Genomic DNA, 24459 nt, shown 5'->3' with positions numbered 1-24459 from the left:
GGCAGATGTGCGTTAATAAATCCGACTTTGGGGCCTGCTACGATAATGCTCATCTTCACTATGCAGCGAAGCATCCAAAAGAAAGACCGTGTGAATCTGTCTTACCCTTGTGGTGTACGCAGCCTCCGGGTCGTCCTCCAGAACCCGACTTAGGCCGAAGTCAGACACCTTACACACCAGGTTGCTGTTGACCAGGATGTTTCGTGCCGCGAGATCTCGGTGAACATAGCTCATGTCTGACAGGTACTTCATGCCTGAGGCGATGCCGCGCAGCATGCCCACCAGCTGGATTACGGTGAACTGCCCGTCGTGTTTCTGCGGGAACAAGGAGAAAGATGAATTAATACACAGTGATGTACGTTGTAAAAGCTCACACTGAGCGGCGGCAGGATGACGTCATGAATGCTGCATTCTTCAGCCGCCTCAATTGGAATTTTGAGCCCCCCCCCTTCAAAAAAAATCTTCTCAAGTGTCCCTAAACAACATTTGTAATGCATTCTGTCTCTCGCTAACCCTGTACTTGGCCACTATCAGCGGGATGTCAATGAAATATGTTTTTTTTGGGGGGGGGGGGGGTCCACCACGAAGCCTTGGCGGATCGGAATACTGTATGCCCAAGCAGCGCTCACCTGATTCCGGTTTTTGTGTCCGGGAAGCGGCGCCTGTTGATCGATGACAGTTCAGCTTACCTTCCTCTGCAAATTATTTCTGCCATGGGCCAACGGCGCCCGTTAAAAACCCATCCATGTTATCGGTCACCCTTTCTCCTTCATTTAATCTCTCCCTCCCTCTCTTTGGATGCTCTCGCCATCCGTCTCTGTCTTTCCCGCGGCGTCTTGTCTCAGGCAAAGAGAACTGAATTAGGTGGACTCTATCCCCATGTATCCATTCATCTTGTGGCCATCATCTTTCGGAATATGCACACCGCCCTCTACCAACAACGACCGTGATGCAGTATCCCCCCCCCCCCCTCCACCCCCCACCCCGCCTCAGCAGCTGTGGAGTAAGTTAATTAGCTGGTGGATTTTGCGAGATGCTGATTGATTGGAGTGTCTAACAAACCTACAGACTTCCTCTATTAATCTGCCCACTACATTGTATTGCTGGGCTGCTCAGTAAGGAGGCAGATGAGGAATGAAGGTATTAAATGTGTGTGTGTGTGAGAGAGAGAGAGAGAGAGAGAGAGAAAAAAAATTATATATATACAGTATATATATATATATATATATTTGATATATATTTATATATATATATGTATGTTTTGTTTGTTTATATTTGTAAACATCTGGCATACATGAGCACATTTGTGGGGCAGATGCTATCTCGGCGGATAGTAGGATATTAACGAGAGGGAGGAAGTCCTTCCCTGACAGGTCTCCGGTTTTGTATTTTCTCAGGGACAGCTGTTTAATAAATGGTCAGCATAATTAAAGACACATATGGATGACTAGAGCGCAGATCAGCTGTAAAAAACATGTTCCATTATTATATTGAGGCACCGTGGACACTCTTTATGACCCTCGTTATAAGACAAACTGCAACACACAACAGATTTTGTTTTGTTTGGTTTTGTTTCATCAGTGTGTGGATTTTGTGACTGTGTGTTTTTGTTTTTGTCATTTAAGGTCAGCAGTTCCCATTGATCTTGTTGGAGTAGTGTGTGTGTGTGTGTGTGTGTGAGTGTGTGTGGCAGTTTGCGAAACTCCCCAAAAAAAGGAATCGGCGAACATCCACTAGTTAAATTTTCCACCTTGTGATGTTGAAATCCCCTTTTGAGTTCCAGCAAGCTGTGTGGAGTAAAAGCCCAATTTGGGCTACTCATCATCATCAGGAGCTGCATACCTGACCTTGAAAGTCTGCAAGTGATTATGGCTGTTGCTTCCCGCTCACTCACCTTGAGGAAGGTGTCCAGCGATCCATTCTCCATGAATTCTGTTATGATCATCACCGGCTTACCTAGAAAGAGACATAACAAGGCAGCTGTAATGAAGTGCAATTATATGGAACAAAGACATGGACTATAAAGAGACGAGGAGAGCGCGGCGGCGGTGCAGCCCGCAGCTGTGACCGGCCTTCTTCTCTGGCCTCTCTCTGGGGGGATCGCGTGGCGTGTCGTCATCAGTCACATTGACAGCTTCTAATCAAGCCTCCCCATGAACGCCAGGAGATAATTAGAACGGACCGATCTACTAGCATATCTGTGTGTGTGTGTGTGTGTGTGTGTGTGAGAGAGAGAGGGAGGGTGTTTTAGGGGTTCTCCTGAGATCTCATGAATACTAATCAGCCTCAAGGGAAAGGAGGTGTGGGGCGTGTTGCGGTTCAATCAAGGTGCACCTGCACATGGATGTTTATGTGTGTGTGTGTGTGTGTGTGTGTGTGTCTGTAAAGTTGACTGACAGGCCCCGTGTGCACTATGCCCCTCTGCATGGCATCTGCTCGGGCTTACAAATGACTAACAAAGTAGAGGCAATCACATGTACACGCAAACACACACACACACTAAAACAGCAGCCGTTCCTTTGCGGCGAGGCTAACTCAACGTACGACCCCCGACAGCCCTACTTTGCCAATCGCAAACAATTATGTACAAACCATTTAGTGTGTGTGTGTGCGCGCCTGGAAAGATGGTGTTTACTTTCTACGTCCCGCATTTGCTCTATCTTTGTATTTTGGGGAACTCCACCCAAGCAGACTTTCCTTCCCAATACATGACGTACAGTTAAATAATGATTTCATTTACTTTAATTGCCAACAGGTTGTAGCTGCTATTATTGCATTTCAGAGTCAACAAGGAGATATGAAAAGTACGTGAAGGGATGAGGTTCTAAATACAAGATGAAGGGAGCGAAAGAAGGAAATAAGGGAGGAGGATGGGAGCCCTCCACAAAGGGAAGCCAGACGATAGCAAATACAAAAGAAAGATGGGAATGGGAATGAGATGAGAATGAAACGAGAAGAGGTGACCACATGAGAATAGATGATGGTGAGAACGAGAATGACTTCAGAATTTTTGGAGTGGGCTGACTAATGGATGACGTCAGTTTTTTTCTTCTGTTGTCAAGAGTTGTAGATGAGAGGAAATGTGTAAGAGGACCACAGGTAAGGGTGTTGTGGGGGATTGAGGGGGGGGGGGTCACAATCTTGTCATGGGAAGGCAGAACAACACCACAGAGGCCTCGAGTTAGATTGTAGGTAAAGGCAGCAATGCATCACCTTAAATGAATTCACTTTCTGCGCAGCAAACGGAAGGACACACACACACACACACACACACGGAGAGAGCCGTGGGTCTCCGGTGGTGGTGTCTTCTTTGACAGTGACATTAGTCTCAGGGATAAAAGTGAAAGGGAATTGGATTTTCTACTGCTGGGGGTGAAGACTGCTGGTCACATTTATCTCTACACGGGGCCTGGATTGTGTGTTGCTTTGTATTTGTTTGTCGTGTGTTTATTAAATTGTGTCCCGGCGTGCTTTTGTGTGTGTGTGTATGAGTGTGTCTGAGAACTGGTTTCGGGGCACGGCGAGTGGAAATGGAGACAACAAAAGTGTTCAAACAACTGTTGGTGGGATTTACCGTGATGGAAAAGGACGTGACGCTCTGCCCTTGATCCGCGTATGTGTGTATGACTCGTGATAAATTGTAGATGGATTAGCAGAGGTGGCAAACGTACTCACTCTCTAGAGTTGAGTTATAATTACTGATACCAATAAAAAACATAATACCTCAATACTAACCTACAGTAGTCCACACATAGTACCAGCACACCATCAGTGACTGATTTACATTCCAAAAAGTAAACATTTAAGCTAATAGCATTTAGTGCTACGATTAAGTCATACCAGAGCAGGAGCTGCGGCTATTTTTTGTCTTTTTTTTTTACAGTGCACGCCTTGAGAACATTCACAGGGGTGTTACTTTCCCTTTTTTTTTTTGTTGCACAGCGACACCATCCATACCAAAGTCAGACCTCCCAGGACCATAACTTCCAACACTGACAGCAAGAAATTGAACAACAAAACATGGCTTTGTGTGTGCGGGTAAAATCATATGCCACACGTTACCCGTGAAGTATAGACTATTACCTTTAGGCCGACAGTATTAGCTGTACCAGGAGAGGGCCGGAATGAAAACACATTCATTCTGTCGTCTCAGTGACGATCGGCATGAGCGCGCCACAAGCGCCTGCGCACGCGCACGCACGCACGCAGCGACACACACCATCACCAGTCATCATCTGGACACCTGCCATCCTAAATTATCCTTGCAAGTGACAGATAACAGAGGTTACCAATAAAGTCGACCACACACACACCGGCTCGCAACATTTACACGTTCCTTCTCGTTGACTCGGGTGTGCGCACAGGCACACACACATCCACACACACGCACGCAACACAATGAGCCCTTTTCATTTCCCTGAGCGACTTCATCCACTTTTCAAAACAAAAATGGAACACACTTGCAGGTTGGAGCATGTCAAGAAGCGCCACTTTGCCAAATGCTCCTGAAAGCACATAATTAACTAATCACCTTCTTATTCAGTCAGATTTAATACCTTTCATCACGCTAGGAAATAAGTCAAAGAGCTCGAAGGGCTGTCTGAGTGGGTGCCTGCGTGCAGATTGGCTATTGACATTCTGCCAGGTGGCGTGTCATGGAATGGATCAGCGACAACTGTCCTCGTCTTTCGGCCGCTTCATTTGGTGGAAGCAAGTGTTGTCTATCTTTCCTTGGCCATAAAGCGCTAATCATCACAACCTTGTGCTTGATTGTGTTTGTGCGTGAGTTGAAACCCGTGCTGCTCTCTCATTGTTCGGAACCATTCGTCATTGCATTTGAATTACACAATTGTAAAAGAAGAAATGACCAATGGAGTCACGGAGCTCGACGTTTGTCTCTAGTATGTCGGGTCGAACATTCCTGGGTGTATGCTAGGCGCTAAGCTAACTTCCGCCACACCAGCTAGGTTTGTTTTGCTAGTGTGGCTCAATCATGTTCTTCCAGGCGATGAAGTAAGTAGTCCTCACATCCATGCCAGCGAATAAGCTCTACTTCTGACTAGCACTGCTATTGCAGGAGGAGGATGGTAGTCGCTAATCCCAGGGAGAGCAAAATGGAGAAGCATGCTAACTGCTAAAGTGCATGTAAAACACAAGAGTTGCCGCTCCGTGTGTGTTGAAGTAGCAGATGTTTTGGAAGGTTTCTAAGTACTGTAACATCTATGTTCAATTCCGTTAGCCCATCAATGGTGATTCACATTATCTGTAAGCATTAAGCTAGCTGACTTTTGTTCGACAGACCATGATAGTTTGGTTGGATGGATGCATGGACGGATAATCATGTCAACTGATTGGCATGCTGGAATTAAGTAAATCCAAGATTTCTTTTCCCAGTAAATACGGTGAACTGTCCGTTTCCCCCCCTAATCAACTGTACTATTTTGAAATAGAGCCTCCCCCCACAACCCTCCCAAACCCAGTAGACCCATGCAGTGGAAAAACAACAATAGAAGGGATGTAAACAACACATATGGTCATTTTTAGTGTCTGTTTCTGTTTACGAGCGTACTGTTTGCCAACTGTGTGTATACATGAGTACAATTACGCTACGAGTTTTTTTGTGCCAGAGGCCTGCATCGTGGCATTATTGAACGTGGTTTGAAGTAGAAAAGAGAAAATTAAGGGTTCAGAACAAAATGGTACAGGACAGATCGCGCCATGCGAGGCTGGGTGGAGGGGGTGTGTTGCTGCATAACAGGTAGACAGAAATTCAATAAGCTTATCTCCTCGCGTCTCTCCACCTCCCCATCCTCTCATTTCCTCACGTTCATCTCCTCGCCATTCGCCCTCTCGCCTGCCTGCCCTTCTCGTACCGAAATCTCTGCACACATCTTCCCCGTCACCCTCATTTGTTCTCCAAGTCCAATGTTGTCTAATTTCCTCGCTCTTGTATCCCATCTCATCTCAGCCACCTCTCCGCCATCTTCCCTCCATCCTGCAACCATCATCACCTCTTCGTCCTATCTTAACTCCCCTTCGTTTGCCTCTGCGGTCGCTCCAATCTTCACGGATCTGCATATGAGCGATCCAAAGCGCCTTTTACGCAGTGTATTGTTCGACAAGCGAAGGTGCGCATTTGGAGCCGATCGCTAGATACCCCAGACGAAAGACAAAATGGAATGAAGTCAGTGCGCAGCTTTGCTCAGTTTGAAGCATCTTAATGCATATACAGAGTATTTGATCGGCAGACGAGATGGAGTGCCATAATTGAGGGTTTTCTCCAATGAGCTGATTGTTGCAGCATTTTCTTTTCAAAAAATGCACGAGCGGCGGCCGGATCAAATTAGAGATGCGGTGAATGAGATGAAGGGATGATGAGAGGGAGGAGGAAGGGGGCGCAGATTGTCGCGCTTTTCCTGATGTGCGGATAGAGAAAGGGGGGGTCTTTTTTTCCTCTCGCTCTCTTTTCTTGCGTGTGGCCCACCAATCAGCAAGACAATAGCAACAATCAGATGACAGGCAGCAAAGACGCTTATTAGGGTGGAACACTGCAGGAGCTGAAGGCTTATGCGCTTGTAAACTGACAAGAGCGCACGTATAAAAGGATGACAAGCGCCGGAATTGAAAAGATTGCAGCCAAAATGCACGAGCAGCACACACTCCACACAAGGTCCTACGCAAAATTACAATAAATACGAACAAAGACTTTTCTCTTTTTCTCAGTGAGAACAATTGCTGGGATTGGTTTTAAAGTTTGGAGAAGTTGCACAAAGGGCATTTTTTTTTCAATACGTGACAGCAAATTAGTGCGGCGCTTTACTGAATGTAGTTTAACTGACATCATTGACATTTGTGAATTCATTTGAATCCCCAGAAGCGGCAAAGTATTGATGAAGGAATAATTATGTACTTTGGTTGCACTTTCTTGTCTTCGTACATGCATTCGTTTCATGTGAATAAATAATTCAAATGGACACACATTTGTTGTTGCGTTTATAGCCCAATTTAGAAATCTTCCAAGAGTTTCTCCGTGCGACTGGAAAACCGCGATTGCAAATCCTCCTTCTCCCCCGTTGAAGTCTAGTTAGCAGCTCAACCCCTCTTGAACCCATCTGAGCCCGGTGCACGCGAGGTCAGCCCGGCTGATTGCATACCGAGAGTGGTGTGAAGGGACCAGCTGGTGCGGGAGAAAAGAGCCTGCAGGAATTATTGACCCATCTGAACTGGCCCATCAACAACCCAGCCAATCCACCCGCGCACACCTTAGGCTGTGACCTGTGAAATGACGTCCTGCTCGTGAGATTTGTTTCGGAGGAGCTCGATCACCCTCTCAACACCCCCTACACTGCAAAATAGACCACCTTTGAGCCAGTCTAAAATTCAGTCGACTTTTTGTCACCAAATTTCGAGATGCACTCTATTCGGTTCACGACATGACAAAAAGTGACGTTAAAACCCACAATGCCATAACAGAAGCGTTTCATTAATCCGCCTGCTTCCGCCCTGCATGCAAAAGGTCGCGTTTATTATGAAGCCTTATTTACAGAAAGCAAATAGGCAATTAATAAGTATGTTTTTGCATCAATTGTTTGCACACTGGTGAATATTCATGAAGTTGAAAATCACAGCCAATTAATGTTATGAATTATTGATATTCATGAATATGCATTCACGCTTGTGTTGCTGACCAGGTGCTGTGCTGTGCTGTCGTGTGTGCCGGGCTGAACACTCGAAGCGCCCCCTCCCCAGCACCCCCTCCCTTTTGGTACACTTGTCTTTCCAAATTCATCAATTGGCTACAAAAACACAAAATATTGCCTTTAAAGTAGTTAGATCGAAAGAGGATTTTTTTCTGCGCAATAAGGCCATTTTTATGACGGCAATAGTTGAATTATGTAACATATTAAAAAAAACTAACAAACACTAAACAAGTCAGAGGTCAGTTAGTCCGATTGTGTTCAACATTTAAGGTCCCACCGCAATTGCAGCGCACATTACCATTTGTGTGTAAAAGCCGACTCAAATTTTGATTGACACGCGGTGGTCTCCGCTGCAACAGCTAGCGTGTTATCTGTTCCTGCTTTCATTAGACCAACATCAGGGCACGTCATCTGCCGGCGAAATGGGAGCGAGTGAGAGATAAAGATGGAGAGATAGACCGAAAGAGAGAGGAGAGACTAAATGAGAAGATAAGACGAACACTGAGGGACAAAGCCGCGGCGCGAGATGGACATACGAGACAAGAAGAGAGATGGAAAAGGGAGTGAGTGATGGCTAGAGCGGGCGCCAGAGATAACCAATCAGCCTTGTTGTTGAACCCCGGCCTGCGTCGCTCCCCGACACACACGCAGACGTGCAGAGATGCTCACAATGGATATAACACAGTAGTGAAGTAAACAAGTAGCTATTTGAAGAGCGCAGGACAGTCGCAGTTGCCATGTGTCATGCAGGCGTAACCATGGTAATGGAAATCTATCCCAACAAGGGTCAGCGATATCTGTTTACATCGGCTGTGTGCTGCGGTCCATGTACGGCGGTACAGTGGACCTCGGTTCGCAATCAGTTGACGAACCAAAGATTCAGACAAATATTGCTTTGAATCACAAAGCGATATGTGGAATTTGCTGATTCCTCAAAAGAAAAAAAAAAAGACTTCAAGCTGTTGATTGCCGGTCCTCTTTTATACACATAATTTTCCAAACAACCACAGAAAATTGCCTTCAGGTAGCTTAATGCTAACGGACGATTCAAAACGCTATAGACGGGCTAACGAATAGCACTGCCGGGGGCGGGGTTATTACGTTTCAGGCTCATCAACACAACAGACCAACGTATCACAGTACTCAGTCATACGTTCTTTATCCTCAGTGAAAATTGACAATGTTTACTGCAGATTACAAAGTCATAGGAGTAGTTGTGAAACTCTTCTTTGCGTCTGCATGACTATAACAGTGGCCATGTTGCACACCCCAGAGAGAACCATAATGATATATCATGATGTACAAGCTTTTTTCGACGCAAGTGTGGCTCCACAACAAAATTTGTGTCTCAAGGCATTATGTAGAAAATCACTTATTGCCGCCCCCTAATTTTCCATTAAAGATTCTCGGGGAAAAAATGAAGTTCATAAGAACATTCCACTGTAGGGTGTGTGTGTCATATCAACTGTTAAACCCACACGGAAGCATGACTCACATTTAGTGACGACTCCTTCCAGTCTGATGATGTTGGGGTGGTCGAATTGTCCCATGATGGAGGCCTCTGACAGAAAGTCCCGCCTCTGTTTGTCCGAGTAGCCCGCCTTCAGACTCTTGATTGCCACGTAGATCTCACGTTTTCCTTGGACGCGCAACCGCCCGCTGCACACTTCCCCAAACTCCCCTACAAATACGGACGCACCAAAAAAAAAAAAAGGTTTGCGCTGTTGTTTGACGGCTTGCAAATACTGTCATAGCCAGGCTAATTTGCGTTAGCCCATCAATGGAGTTTCACATTATATGTTAGCATCAGCTAGCTGACTTTTGCTCAATGAAATTACACGGTTTGCTGGTACATTTTGGTTTTTAAATGTACAAGTGTTCAATTCTCTTTCGTTGTATGTGTCAGTGAGAGAGTGAAAAGATTATTTTTTTTGTGTGTGTGTTGATATTCAAAACTTGTTGGAGGTGTGAAACTATGAAAAATGTGTGTCTGGAACATGCCCACCCTAATAAACAGGGGGGTGACTGTATTTATGTTATAATACCCAGGACGAAATGAACCACATATGTTTTCAAGCGTACCGGCTCCAATAACTCTCTCGATGCGAATATTGGTCGCATCGATCTCTTTGGCGAAGTCCCTGACAGCCTGGTTGGGGTCTTCATAGGTGTGAGGATGGATGTAGGTCCGACTGCCGGGAAGCTTGACTGTGCACATGCAAATGAGGGAGAAAAGAAGCGAATGAACAAACATGAGTTGTATTGCCACATCTCCTAAATGTTCCGGCATAGTGGGTTTACGGGGTTTCATAAAAATGCCGTTTGCCATCCCTGCCGTTTGACTGCCCGTGGCGACACGAGTACGCTGCTCGGATGGTGTTAAAATGCTTACGTAATTAGACACGTCGAGTAACTGCTTTGTTAGTTGCGGTGATGAAAATGACACCTCATTTTAACAGGAACCCAGAAGGAGCCTCATCCTACAAGCAGACGTTCGCGTGCAAAAAAAAATAAATTGTTGATGCCGACCTAAATGTCACCGATGCCTTTCTTTACAGCTTTAGTCGGCAACTCTTGGGATGCTTGCATAAGGAACTGTTGATCACAATTTGAGCCATTTTTCTTTGAATGAAATACATTGCATCCGTGCTGATGTGCAAGGCAAGGTTAGCAGTCGCGGGTCCGAGAAAATGGGGCACGCGTCTGTGTTTATGTACGCCTCGGTGTTTGTACGTGTGAATTCTATTAAGGTGATGTTATTACCTCGGCCATGCTGGAACTGCATCTTCTCTTCATCAGGGTCCTGCTTGGCTTTGATATATCCACAGTGCCTGCAAAAAACAAATAGCCAGCTGGGTGAGCAACCTGCTGTACGAGCGCACACGCGCACGCGCGCACCAACCCATATGCGCACTTTCTCCAACAGATGAAAACTCGTGGCGGAGAAAGTACAAAGACTCCGTTAAAATCTGTATCACATATTGAAAATGCGTTGATTATTTTTAAAACAACCGATTCCTCATTTTGTATATATATTTAAATACAGTGGTATCTCTACTTACAAAATTCATTGGTTCTGGAAGAAATTTCTTAACTAGAAATGTTTTCAATTCGAGACAAGTTTTCCATGTAAATGCCCTAATCCGTTCCAAGCCCCCCTAAAATTCAGACAAAAATGTTTTCTAAAGCATAAAAATGCATCAAAACACGTAACAAATACATGTTACAATTAGATTTCATTTCCTCCCGTTTTGGCTGTCAGTGACACACTCCCAACATTGCTGTTTGCTAAATATTGAGCATGTGTGAGAGTCACAGATGTTCCATACACGTTGACTGCATTAACGCGCTACAGCCCCTCTGGCCATGACCGCCTCCAGATTTACTACGGGTCACACTCCTATGCTGACCCCTCCCACCCGTCGGCGCGTACACCCTGCGGTGTGGTCTCCGTGCGACGACCAAAATATTGATCCGTTGATCAACCGGCCTGTTGTCCAGCTGTGAGGACGTGTTTAACAGATTGCGTTATGCCGACCTTGCAGGAGGATGACGCCGAGTTCTTTGTGTGTTTCTCTGAGTGTATTTTTCCACGATGTCGAGCATTATCCAGGAACGGGTTTAACAGCCCCCATCACCCATAAACATCTGACTTGCTGCTCTTTTAGATTCTGCACAAATATTTCAGGCCCAAACCCATAAAATAAGAAAGCAATTTCACTTAATGATGAACTAAAAATGATTTAAACACAGCGTGGCCTCGCCTGTCTGATGGTTGGGGGAATTGAATTCTAATTTGCTTGTCTCTACTTCCCTAAGGCCCGCCGCATATCGACATATGCGGCTGAGCGCGGCTTGACTGGACAACTGCCAACAAATGGCAGTCGGCGACTCGCACCCGGTGATTGACTCTTGCATACGGAATGACTTGCCGCAATGAAAAAAAAAGGCATCTTTATTGGGTAGCAAAATTTTGAGGCGCCATATATAGTTTGCTGTTATTGTCACTGTACAAGAAACAACGCGACACAATGTCCGAGGAAGAGTGGATTGCGCTGGCCGCGGCAACTTTATTATATGCTACCTATTGCACATTCATTGAATGTGCTTGTTTATTCGGCTACAGAGACTATCCGCGCTTCGCTTTTAAGCCACGAGTACATATGCCATTATACATAGTTATGTATGATAGTAAAACACCAAGGATGGGCATCTGAAATGCTCGATGGGGCCAAAATCTTTCATCTGTACTCCTGGGGGGGGGGGGCACAGAGGACTACACAGTTCCTAACCAGCTGTATGTCAAAAATACCAGTTTAAACAGGCAGCATATGTGCAAAATAAGTTCTCATTATAGTTCATTTTTCAGAATACATTTCTCAATGCATATATTAAAGATCCACCACCCTTCAACAACAACGGCTTTGAACAGTCAAAAAAACAGCCCCATGTTATGATCAGTGTGAAGGGCTCTTGTGCATAAAAATGACCAATCAAGGACAGCACAAAACTGCTGAACGGCAAACCAACATCAGGCAATAGTTTTGTTTACTTCCCCCAAAAATCAACTCACTCAAAATTTGAGTGAAAAGATGAGGCTGAAGCGATGTTAAAGAGTTTTGGGGTCATCGTTTTTCGTATATTTCCGGTTTAAACCAACAATTTAGGTGTTTTTGAGAGGGGTGGGATTACTTGCAGATTTCGCTAATCGCGGCAATTTTGAGAGATGCGCAATTGGGCAATAGGACCGGTTCTGGTGCTTGCTCATTAAATCTCAGCCATTTGGCGTTTGATCCTGTTGTTGCTCATTTTTGGGTGTGACACAGCTGACTGAATGTATGCACGGTTGGGGAATACAGTAAACAGACACACACACAATCTGAGCCACAGGAAACTAGTATTTGGGGGCGGTTAAGGAAGGATGTGGGGGTGTGTCATCTGGTTATCAGCTGGGCACAAACCAGTCGATCACCATGAGCCGATCATTATCCCCTTGTCACACACGCGAATACGCACACATACCCCTTTGGGGCATGTGTTTAGAGCATATGGGGAGCCGGGGGGGGGGGGGGGGAACGACACTGAGTCACACTCCTGTGATCGTCCCATGGGTGCACACACATCCCCCTCCGTATCAGCATACATGTTCCGTGAAACCAAAAGCATGCCTCTGTTGCTTCATATTTAATACGTGTGTGTGTGTGTGTGTGTGTGTGTGTGTGCGTGCAGTGCATGGTTACAGATGTGAATGAGTGTGTCTGATGGGAAATGAACACATTTCCATAGTAATTACGGAGAGACTCATTTCTCCTCTCCAGTTAAAAGTGTCATGAATCATTAGCTCGACACTCTGAAACACGGCGTGAAACCTGACACGGCTTTGCCTTTTGTTTCCCTGACTTCTGTTTTTGGGCGCCGCAAAGTGTTAGTCGCCCGAGTTAAAAGCCGCGAGCTACCGAGTCAAATGTGAAAGCTTTTGTCCATCCAACGGAGTCCATTTTCCCCCAAAGTTGCACATCATCATTTCGATATGATGTTCATTGACGGAATCAGGAACAGGTCCAAAATGACAGATATCAAAAGTTACATTGTCCTTTTTTTCATGTCCCAAGTGGCACATTTTGCTCGATTGGATTTGATAGATTTTTATGCGATTAGCTTTGATTAGCAAACCCGAACGTCGCCCACCGAGGCGGGCAAGCCGATAAACATTGACAATATTCCGACACTTTTAAAAGATGTCGTGTACATTTTCATTTTCAGATCTTTTGCATACTTGGTCCACAAATTTACAATTGAGCAGAGACATATTTTCGCTTTATCCGAATACTGTGAAGAAGTAGATTACTCCGTACTCTGTAGTTAATTTGTGCACCTTCGAATTCATCATAGTCGTTTTAAATGAATAAATGATGGATTTTGGGGTCTTTATATTGAGCTTGCTTCATGATGCTTACCGCTCTTTTCTGTAGCTTCAAAATAGGTTAAGTATTTGTTTTGAATGTCATGAGTTAAAATCGTCGTGAGAGAAGCCTCTGAGTTGACCGCACGTCACACAAGCGCGCACACACACACAACACCGCATTCACCACCAGGTTATCCTGACCTACATATTTTCAATAACGTCAGCCCGACTGGCGATTCGGCTCAAATCCTTATTCATGCGTGTCTCTTCGATTTTGTCACTCTGTCTTGGCGAGTTGGTGACAATCGCCTAAAGGTCCGGTCGCGTGCGCCGCAAACACAAAGTCCTCCGCTTTTGCACGTCAGTCATGCAAGGATGTTCTCGTTCGCCGAGGAGTTTGTGGCTTTTTAACCCTTTTGGCGACAGCGCTTACTCCAGCTGATCGTGCTATCAGGTTACAATGTGCATGAAAGATTAACACTGATGTTGGGTGTCATATTTACACAATCACCCAATCAAATTGCCCCCCCACCTCCCCCAAAAGGCAAATGTCAGGTAGCGATGAGGGTTTTCACAAGTATTTATGTTTTCATCCTGACATTTAAGAGTTGTGAGGTAAAGTTTCTAATGAGGATGTCTCGCATTGCCACTGGCTGATTCTTCACGCCGATGCCCTTGCCTTTCAAAGTTGGCACAGTTTGCTATCGCCGGATGTCTTCCTATCTGCTATTTTGCTGACACGCAACTGCACTTCATGCCCATTCTGCACACACACACACACAGGCCCATTGGCACGCAACTTTATGTTACTGCGTACTTACTACGAACACGCACAGGCACGCTCACATGCTAATGGACCTCTACACAGTGTTGCCATCTCCGCCGAGCTCTCACCTTTTTCCCTCTGTTCCACTTCAGTGATGACAGGCTATCCCTGTCCTCCAACGCTGCGCATTTGCATATCAATTTACTTTTTAATATAATACTCTGTCACTTGAGACCCATTTGTCATTCTGCTAGCAAGCTTCCCTCACAGAACTCCATCCTCAAAACATTATGGCCGGAACCACTCCCGCCTACCTTCTTCCCCTCCCTCGCTCTCGTCCTGTCATTCGCACTTTTAAGGCCTTTATCTCTCTTGGGGTATTATTTTATTTCCTAATTCTGTGCTTTTGTGAAAACATTCCCTCGTCCAATCCACCATATATGGCAGCTTTCTTCCCCGGGCATCCATCCATTTATCCACTCTGGCCCCTTTCCTCCACTTTCCGCTCTTCTGGGATCGTGCTGTGTTTTTTGGATAGAAAGAGTGGACTAAAGGGGATGGAACAGAAAGAAAGAAAAAAGGGGAGGGAAGAAAGGAAAGCAAGAAAGAGAGAGAGGGAGGCAGGGAGGGGTTCCAAAGGAGTGCTGACAGGCAAGAAAGCACAATGGGGTTCCGTGCCTGCATACCAACTAACAAGCAATCACATAGGGAGGGGCGGGGAGTGACGAGCGTCGAGGGGGAGCCGTACGGGGGATGTGGGGGCGAGGGGGTGACATAAGGGATGTGCAAAGACAGAGGGTGAGGGCAGTGCTTGTGCCGCAGCAACGTGGCCGGAATGTGAACAGCTATTTGAACAAGGAGACTAAAACTACCTGAGTAAAGTCAAGTGGAGATGTCGGACATCCACAAAATTTATTTATTTTCATTTTTTTAAATAAGCATCTCGTTGGCTATATTTAGATCCCACCTGGCGTTGGCTGTGGGGTGTGTAGACTTTTTCTATCCATCGCATAAGTGTAGGCATGCCAGTTCCATTGAGATAGACGCGTGTGGCTTCATGGTAATGAATAACCTTGGAGTGATGTTAGCATGAGACACTCGCGGCTAATAAAATGTTTTGTAGTACAGCGAGCGCCATGTCACATCACCTGCTTTGTTTTATATGACGGGTCGCATTTGATCGGATTAGAGTCAGCCTGCTCGCCGGGAGACGGGAGGAGAAATTAACACGGTTCTGAAACAAGGAAGAGTCAGGAGGGCTCGGATGCACGTTGTCTTTGGCATGGCTTTACTCATCGTCTCCTTTTCACTTTCATTTCCTGTCTCGCCACGTTATTTTCCTTCTGCTAATCAGAATGACGAGGACAAAGGAAATCAGTACGCCGTTAGTCACCTCTCCGGCATGACATCTGTCCTGCTTTCCGCACCACCTCACCTACCACACGCGCACGCACGCACGCACGCACGCACGCACGCACGCACGCACGCACGCACGCACGCTGCTGTTTTCATTACTCCCGGTGATTACTAATGGCTATTCCATTTAATATCAAGCCATTAAATTAAAACTAATTACTGAGAATGAAATTGGTGGATTGAATTCACCTTCTTGTTATTTCAAAGCAAAAATGTGTCTGGGCACGTCGCTTGAATGACCAAACACATTATTTGCCTACATACCACAATAATTAATTTACCGTAGCGGCTGAATAGCACCAAGTTGACAACTAATACAAAAGAATGAGGAGGACCAAAAAAAAAAAACGCCCAGTCAAAGTGAGTGTTCTAACATGAAGTCCTTTCTGACCCAATCTCCATCTTGTCCCCGTCTGGCACCGGCTCAACGATCTCTGACCACAGTGGAAAAAGATTTACTCAGCGCCGGCTAATTATTAAGACGGGGAAATGATTAGCGCAAGAGTTATGACGAATAAATCTGTCTATGTTTCATTAGCACCCTGTTTGGAAACATTTCAATTAGCTCCTTCTCATTACGGAGAATGGAAATGGATAAAACGAGGCAGGGGGCGGGAACGAGGAGCGCTTCGGAACTGCAATGCAAGAATTTTATGGTCACGGGAGAAAGAGAGAAAAGGCGGACGAACGGCGTATCATCAAGCTAAGTGTATTTTTATATATGCAAATAGATCGGTATTTAGATCAGTGCGATACTTCGAATGATGTCACTTACTTGATGAAGTCACCATTGTAAAATGGCTAATAAATACATCTCAATGGTCTTTCAAACTGGAACAACCCAAAAAACGGTTCGATTTTTTTGTTTTGTTTTTCTGAATAGGCCGTTTGATCAATCCCATCGCAACATATGCTCATTTGCATAAAGCCTGAGTGAAATTGTTTTGCACCAGGGGCAACAAGCTTCCAAGGCTGCAGCGCTTTGCAGGCGCTCTGCACACAAAGATGCATCGTGGTTACACCCTACGCTTTAATTGAAAGCGCTCGCACCCAAGCAAAACAGCCGAATCTTTTCTAATAACATCTCATTCTAATATCATCACATAACAGCATGTACACAATAGACTGGCCTGTCTACTGCGGTGTCTCTTGCACACCGTACCTTGGATGCCAAATCTTTATTGTGCTATTACTGGAGAGACATTGCAAAAGAGCCACGTGAACAGGCTTTGTGGAGTTCACTGGCAGATTTCTACCTCCAGTATAGTCTCCTTGAAGTATCATTCAAAACTGTCATTGAAAGCAAGAGCATTTCTCTTTGCTTCCAACATCCAAGTCACAAAGCATCCTCAGCGCTGACTAGTCATTATCAGAATACGTTGCACTGCTCTTTGAATTCCAAACGCATCATCTTTTGGGGGGGGGGGGTAGGGGGGAATTTTTCATGGCATACCAACTCCACTACTCTCGCAAATTACCTTTTTTTTTCCTCACTTTTGTGTCATTAAAATTTTAGGACCAAGCTTTGGGCTTCACAGCAATGCCGTGAAGGTAAAAGAACCTACCCGCAGAAACATCGCCGTTGACACAATGTGCTAATGCGCTACTGCCATTACCATGCTCCATGATCACACGAAATCACAAGAATTTCCCCTTTTCCGGTTTCCTCCCACATTCAAAAAAACATGCGTGGCAGGTTAACGGAACGCTCTAAATTGTCCCTAGGTTTGATTGTAAGTGTGAATTGTTGTGTGCCCCGCGATTGGCGCTGGCAACCAGTTCAGGATGTAGACGGCTGGGAGAGGCTCCAGCACGCCTGCGACCCTCGTGCGAATACGCGGATCAGAAAATGGACGGATGGATGAATGTACAGAAGTACTTTTTAGCATTTGTACTTTTTTTTTTTTTTTTTTTTTTACTTTGAAGTACAGGAATTCAATCAGTACTTTGACTCTTACCACCATTATGATCAGTTTCCCCCTCTCCGACCGACAAATGAAAACATGGCTAACACGCCAAAATGTGTCCGGGGTGACGAGCCATTCCGATATTCACAGGACACGCCTTGGTAGCAAGACTGGGGAGTGATTCGATGGCACACGAGACGGGATGCACACACAGATGCTGCGAGGCAAAAGCTGCAACATGTTTAACAAGGAGCGAGAGAAAGTGAGGACCTTGCGGGTCGCGGGGGCGTGTGCGAGCACGCTTTGAGTGAAAGGCCATCTGCTGAATTCATGGTTATGCCATTCGCTCGCTTGCCTCCCACCACTCACACCTGCCAGCCTGCCAAAGCCCCCCCCCCCCCCCACTGCCCCCCACCCCACCCCCCAGGTGGAGGAGAAGTGGCAAGTTCGCACACAAACACACACTTCCACGCCTGCGCTTGCAGAGCAATAATGGCGCTCATACAAGCGGAACTGGTGTTATTTGTCAGAGACGCTCGGCTCGGCATTCTGAGGAGCTTTGGACACTTTTTCATGTTTCCCCTTATGGTGTAACAATCATCTAATCGCAGTGGTAGGTCGTATCAAGCTCCATGGTGCTTGCGAGCACCACATTGGTAACACCTACGCTAGGCCGATTTAGCGCCGGCTAATGCTAGCATTAGCGAACGTCCATCGATAGCAGCGGGACTTCAATTTAACCAACGTCGCCCGGCTCTTTACTTGCTTAACAACCTACTCAACACGCGAGTCACTGTCTTTTAATTCATAATTCATTCAAGCCAAACTTATAAGACCAAAACATTTATGAAGAATAAAACTGATATTTTTGACTGTAACACAGATTAATTTGCTTGTGCTTGTTTAAAAAAAAAAAAACATAAATATGAAGAGGACCACGAAAGAATAGTCCCATTTTAAATCATAATATTGAGTAGAAAATATTTGTAATTTATTTTTGAGAAATCATTCCGCACGACTTCCTTTCAGTCTAGTTGTTCCGCTGCTCCTCCTGCCTGGCTCCCATATGCAGCTTTGATCCCTGACATAAAACACGCAACTCCAAGACTCACCTAATGCACATGGCGATGCAACTTTTGACAGCTGCAACAGATGCTGTTTAATCCAGAGCGATAATCAACACCCGCCCCGCCCGTCTAAATAGGGGGAAGATGGAGGGCGACAACGGCAGACGAAGCGACCTAAAATTGATGTCAGCGGATCGACCCTCTTGTAAAACTCAGTTAACATCTCCCGGCTTGTGAGAGCTTATTAGCCGAGTGTGACTCTGTGGGCGCGTCACATCACGCGTGCTCAAAATGTGCGACATTTAACGGCTTGTTTTATGTCTCTCATAATTCCCCTTTGATTAAAAAAAAAAAAAAAAGTTGTAGTGCTCTATATGTACGAAATGTGTGTGTGCGTTTGCGCGTTTGTTTGTTTGTGCGGGTCTTGGCCTGATTACATCGCTCCGACTCGATGGCGAACATTGCGCTCCGCCTGATAAGCAATCACCTCAATCAATAGGAATGTTTTTCGAGTGCGTTCATGAGTGAGTGTCCGTACGGGCGCGTGCGCAGCTTGTGTGTTGCGCGTAGCCTGTTGTGAATCGAGTTGGAGCTCGTTGAGGTTCAATTTTTGCTCAGGCGCTACCGTGAAGTCACAGATGTCACCCCTTCTTTCAACCCTCTGTATCATCTTCTGTACCGTATTTTCACGACCATTCGATGCACCGTATGGTTGGGCGCAGTCTCATTAATGGGTGCTATTTCTGTATTTTACACATAGACAAAACGCACTGTATTATTGGGCGCAATTTTAAAGTGGTAAAACATATGCCAGCTTAAACATACGGCATGCATGCGCGCACGCTAAAAACACGTTAGCTTGTAGCATACGGTAGCATGCCAAGACATACAGATACAAGCTAAAAACACGTTTTTAAAAAGGCAACGAAGCAAAACGGAGTTCCGTTGTATTTTATTTAGCCATCGTACAATGTACTCACGTTTTTCGATCAATCATCACCCAGAAATCCATCAAAGTCCTCATCCTCTGTATCAGAATTGAACAATTGTGCAAGTACCGGTAATCCATCAAAAACGCCGTGTTCCCTCTCGTTGTCAGTCACTCTCATTGCCATGTGGCTCCACAGAAATGATGCCGGCTTTGCCAAAAACTCGAACAACAGTGCAAGCAGACACGTTCGTCCAAGCAGCCACAATCCATTCGCAAATTGTGGCGTAACTCGCCCGGCGCTGCCTCTCACTCTTTGTAAAGTTGTGTTTGCCATCGATCATTCATTGTTCCCATGCCGCTCGCAACTTTACTTTGAACGCCCGGTTGATGCCGATGTCCAGCGGTTGGAGTTCTTTAGTCAAGCCTCCGGTAATAACGGCAAGCTCAGAGTTCATTTGCTTGACTTGGTTTTTCACCGCTGCTGTGAGATGGGCACGCATGCCAAAAGCATAACCGATGGCTTGAAGTTTGAACTGAGCTTCGTAGGCGTGTCTCTTTGTAGAATTTATTTTCGGGGGTTCTTAGAAACCAAAACCGAAGTTGTTTTGCAACAATGCACATAGCCACACTCTATACAGGTGTTGGTACCTGCTTGTAGCGTCCCTTTAGCGTCCACTTACACGCCCACCCTTCACTCATTGGCGGCCTGCTTCCCCGCATGCCTGTCACTCACGTCTGCCTTTTCTCTCTCTTTCCATCCATCCATTTTCCGAACCGCTTGATCCTCACTAGGGTCGCGGGGGGTGCTGGAGCCTATCCCAGCCATCTCCGGGCAGTAGGCCGGGGACACCCTGAATCAGTTGCCAGCCAATCGCAGGGCACACAGAGACGAACAACCATCCACGCCCACACTCACACCTAGGGACAATTTTAGAGCGTCCAATCAGCCTGACATGCATGTTTTTGGAATGTGGGAGGAAACCGGAGCACCCGGAGAAAACCCACGCAGGCCCGGGGAGAACATGCAAACTCCACACAGGGAGGCCGGAGCTGGAATCGAACCCGGTACCTCCGCACTGTGAAGCCGACGTGCTAACCACTGGACTACCAGGCCACCCTTCTCTCTCTTTCTCTCCATATATGTATATATACACGCCCACCCTTCACTGATTGGCCGACTTCTTTGCCGCATGCCTGTCCACAGTCACTTCCGCCTTTTCTCTATATAAACAGCGTGTCGGCTGTCAGTCAGGTTTTGGAACTCAGCGCATAGACAAGACGCTCCGCATCATAAAGCGTCCTGTCCATTTTGGAGAAAATTTTAGACTTTTAATGGCGCCTTATAGTCATGAAAATACGGTAATTTTTTGGTTTTCTTTTCTCACCTTCTTCTCTACGTCCCCCTCATTTTCTCATGTCCTTGCGTTCCTCAGCTGCGACCCGTATTTCAAAAATCTCGCAAGTCGGGATACTCGTATCTCAAGGCCCCACTGCACAGTGGGGCCTCTACTTACGAAATTAATTGGTTCTGGAAGAAATTTCTTAACTAGAACATTTCTTAAGTAGAGACGAGTTTTCCATGGAAATGCCCTAATCCGTTCCAAGATCCCCAAAATTCAGACATAAATGTTTTCTTAAGCATAAAAACGCATCAAAATGTGCAACAAATGTTGCATGTTACAAGCACAGTCCTCAGCGCTGAGCTCAAACAGGACTGATTCCGCATCTCTTTGGCTCTGAATCTCTCCTTGCGTGCCTTCCCGTGAGTGATCTTGTTCTCTGCGAGTAAATATACAGCTGAGTGAAAATTTAATTTTCTCCTTGAGGGATCATAATGAGTATGAGAAGTTAAAATATATATCTATAAATAAATAACAGTAATAAGCATGGACACAAGGACCCTGTGCAGACTGGCTGCGTGTCAACTCATAAGCAAAGGTAACCCATGCAACAGAACTGACGGTGTATGCACAGAGACTCTGGGGTGCAACCCCCCCCCCCCTCCCCCCCAGCGGAAGGTTTTTTTCCATCGTCACGTAAAGCGGAGGATTTTGAACGGTGGTACTCCAACAAATGGATTTTTTTTGGGCGTCGTCGATCCCGCCATTCTTAACATTCTGTGATTTGTATGAATACGGTTTGCATGTTGCTGCTGAGCGTAAGAGACCAAAATATTTCTTTACTCTTCCTATGAATATTTTGAATCCCCCCTGGCCAGGTATGAACAAAAAAATGCCAAGTTCAATTCAATGCTGCTCTTGGCTAACTTTGACTGTCTTAGCAAATTTTCTTTGGTAGAAGGTGTTTCTCTGAAAACACCCCAAATCTTTTCTTCTGCTTTTCTCACACTCCTCGTCTTTTCCTTTCGTCCTCCCCTCCAAAAGAGCCTAATTCACTTCCTTTCATCTTCTCAACTCTCAGCCGTCTGCTTCATTTGATTCTATTTCCTCCCTCTCTTCTGCATCCCCTGTGTGGCCTTCCTTGAGACACGGTATTAACCTTGAAAGGAGGCGATCTTAGCAGCGCTGTCTACTTCACAGAAAGACTAACACGGCCTTTGGTTGGGGCTGAAATGTCAGAAGCCGGATGCTCGGCTGCAGTTTGCCCATCAATAATGTTATCCCTCCGTATCGGACCTAAATTTAAAGACCAAAAAGCCCTTGTCGCTCAGTTAGTACGTCTTCAACAGCGTCCGCTACAAATGCCTCCTCACGCGTCGAGACGATGAATTCACATTTTCTCGCTCGCAAAAAGGGCAACATCTCGTTCTATCGCGTGATCGTTTTTGCATGCTTGACCTCACCTTCCGCTAACAACGAAGCACGTCACCAAGAAGATGAGGAGAACCACGCCACCCGCCACCGATACGGCCAGAATGGTGGTCTGGTTCGGGTCTCCGATCGCAAAGACGTCTGTGTGGAGAGAGGACACAGGGGGAGAGCGAGGCAGATTTAATAAAAGCGGCAGGAGCAATTGCAAATAAATCAACAAATAAATTAAAAAAAAAAGGCAGCAGCAAAGTGATAAAAGCGAGCGAGGCAGCTGGATGGAATAGTAAGCAAGCATTCCTGATAAAAAAGCCTCGCCGCCTGAGAGGCACCGAGAGAAGACGTGAGAGCAATTCCCGCTCGGCGCTGGTCAACGTTGCGTATAACAAGACCGCCGGCCAGAACTTTCCGGTCGCATCGATTTTTATTTCTTTATTTTTCTTTCTACACCACACCGATCGAGCAATTCATCGAAACTAATTTCCATTTTATCCGCCATAGGTGAACACGAGTGCATCGGCTCGTGCAAAGTGTCTGTTGGCAATTCACGTCTCTCAAGCAAGCGGCAGTTTGTGATCTGCTGCATTCATTAGCATGTGCATATTCTTTCATAATCAATACCATTGATCAGATATGTTCACATTGATAAGACTCTGAAGTGCACTTGGCCTCGCGCACCTGATTAAATAGCCCTCCTAAAATTTAATTAACACCGACGTTGGAATATGTTGCGGCTATCTTTTTGGGAAATCTCTTTAACGTCATTCTTCCTCCCCACAATGAGCATTTCGGATTATCTGAAATGAAATTTCACTGAGGATAAAATTTCAGTTATGCCATGATGGATATCGATAATTCATTGGCAAATATCGGTGATATCTGAATCACGGCTGTCCGCGTGAATTCATTCATCTGTAATTTGATTCTGACCAGTCATAATTCTTGATCAGGATATCTTGAATTCATCTCAAATCAAAAATCACTGTCGGATGTCTTACAACTGCAATTCACGAGCAGATCTCTGCACACGCGAATGGCAAAACCGCCGACATCTTTCCTAGATGCAATTCAATGAGAAGTTACGTGACAGTTACCTCAATTCAAAATGTAATTACAACTATCGTAAAAAAAAACAAAAGACAACTCAGCTTTGAAATGTCAAATCAGCTTGCCATACGACGCCCATGTTTTTAATACATGCGGCTTTCGTTTTTCTGCCCTGGCGCCTAGCATTGAACTTGTACAAAACGAAGAAAAAAAAAATCATAGCACAAATGCTAACAAAATGCTAACAATTTCCCCGTCGTTTGCATTTCCCACATACAGTTTTGTCGCAGGGCAGAAGCGGAAAACCTCCTTTCAACCATATTCATTGATTATTCAGTGATTAGTAGGCTAATGTGTTCCCACTGTATGCGGCGCGATCTATATCCGCGCCGCGATACGCTAAGAGATTTATGGCCCTCTCTGCCCGGCCATCTGAGAATCAATGTGCACTTTGAAGAGCAGATTATGGGGCCTCTATTGCAAGAAAATCGTTTCCCCCCATGATGAAGTGATGAGCCAAGTAAATGGCGGCTAACAAAGCATACAAGAAGGGAAAGTGAGTTTGACAACACGGCGACGGGGTCGATCACATGCCAAAGAAATTGGTACCCTTTGAGGAAAAAAATAATTTTTTGAAACTGACACAAGTACCGGTAGTAATAAATACATTTTCACTGAAACTTCACGAATGAAAACCAGGTATTGCGGTTTTGTGGTCCAACGTACATTATTTGAAAACTAAATAATAATAATACAAAATTTTGCACAAACATTTAAGGCACTGCAATCGATCTATTTCTGTAACTCTAACGAGAATGATGTACCAGTCAATCGGTCGCCCACTTCAGAGTAATCTGTTTTACTCATTTCATTTAATTGCCCTGTTAAGAAACCTTCTGAAGTTTTCAGTGACATCGCAGCCAGCATTTTGTCTTTTTTCAATGGCGGCTGA

The 24459-nt window shown here is 45.5% G+C and overlaps 1 protein-coding gene across 2 annotated transcripts in view; it reads right to left on the bottom strand.

The window, feature by feature from the left end:
- Positions 1–24459, bottom strand: part of LOC147195266 (ephrin type-A receptor 3-like) — a 76833-nt gene that overhangs the window by 6242 nt on the left and 46132 nt on the right. For both annotated transcript variants that reach the window (XM_086128374.1, XM_086128373.1), the window contains exons 10-15: positions 22496–22604; positions 10464–10531; positions 9783–9908; positions 9196–9381; positions 1895–1956; positions 106–315 (exon numbers count right to left, since the gene is read on the bottom strand). In XM_086128374.1, coding sequence (XP_085984500.1) covers positions 106–315; positions 1895–1956; positions 9196–9381; positions 9783–9908; positions 10464–10531; positions 22496–22604 — 761 coding nt within the window. The remainder of the gene's footprint in view (positions 1–105; positions 316–1894; positions 1957–9195; positions 9382–9782; positions 9909–10463; positions 10532–22495; positions 22605–24459) is intronic.

Source organism: Hippocampus guttulatus, chromosome 14 (assembly GCF_054856545.1).
Source record: "Hippocampus guttulatus isolate MCC_2025c chromosome 14, RoL_Hgut_1.0, whole genome shotgun sequence".
Taxonomy (NCBI): Eukaryota; Metazoa; Chordata; class Actinopteri; order Syngnathiformes; family Syngnathidae; genus Hippocampus; species Hippocampus guttulatus.
The sequence above is the reverse complement of the archived record's forward strand: the minus strand, read 5'-3'. Positions and strand labels throughout refer to the sequence as shown.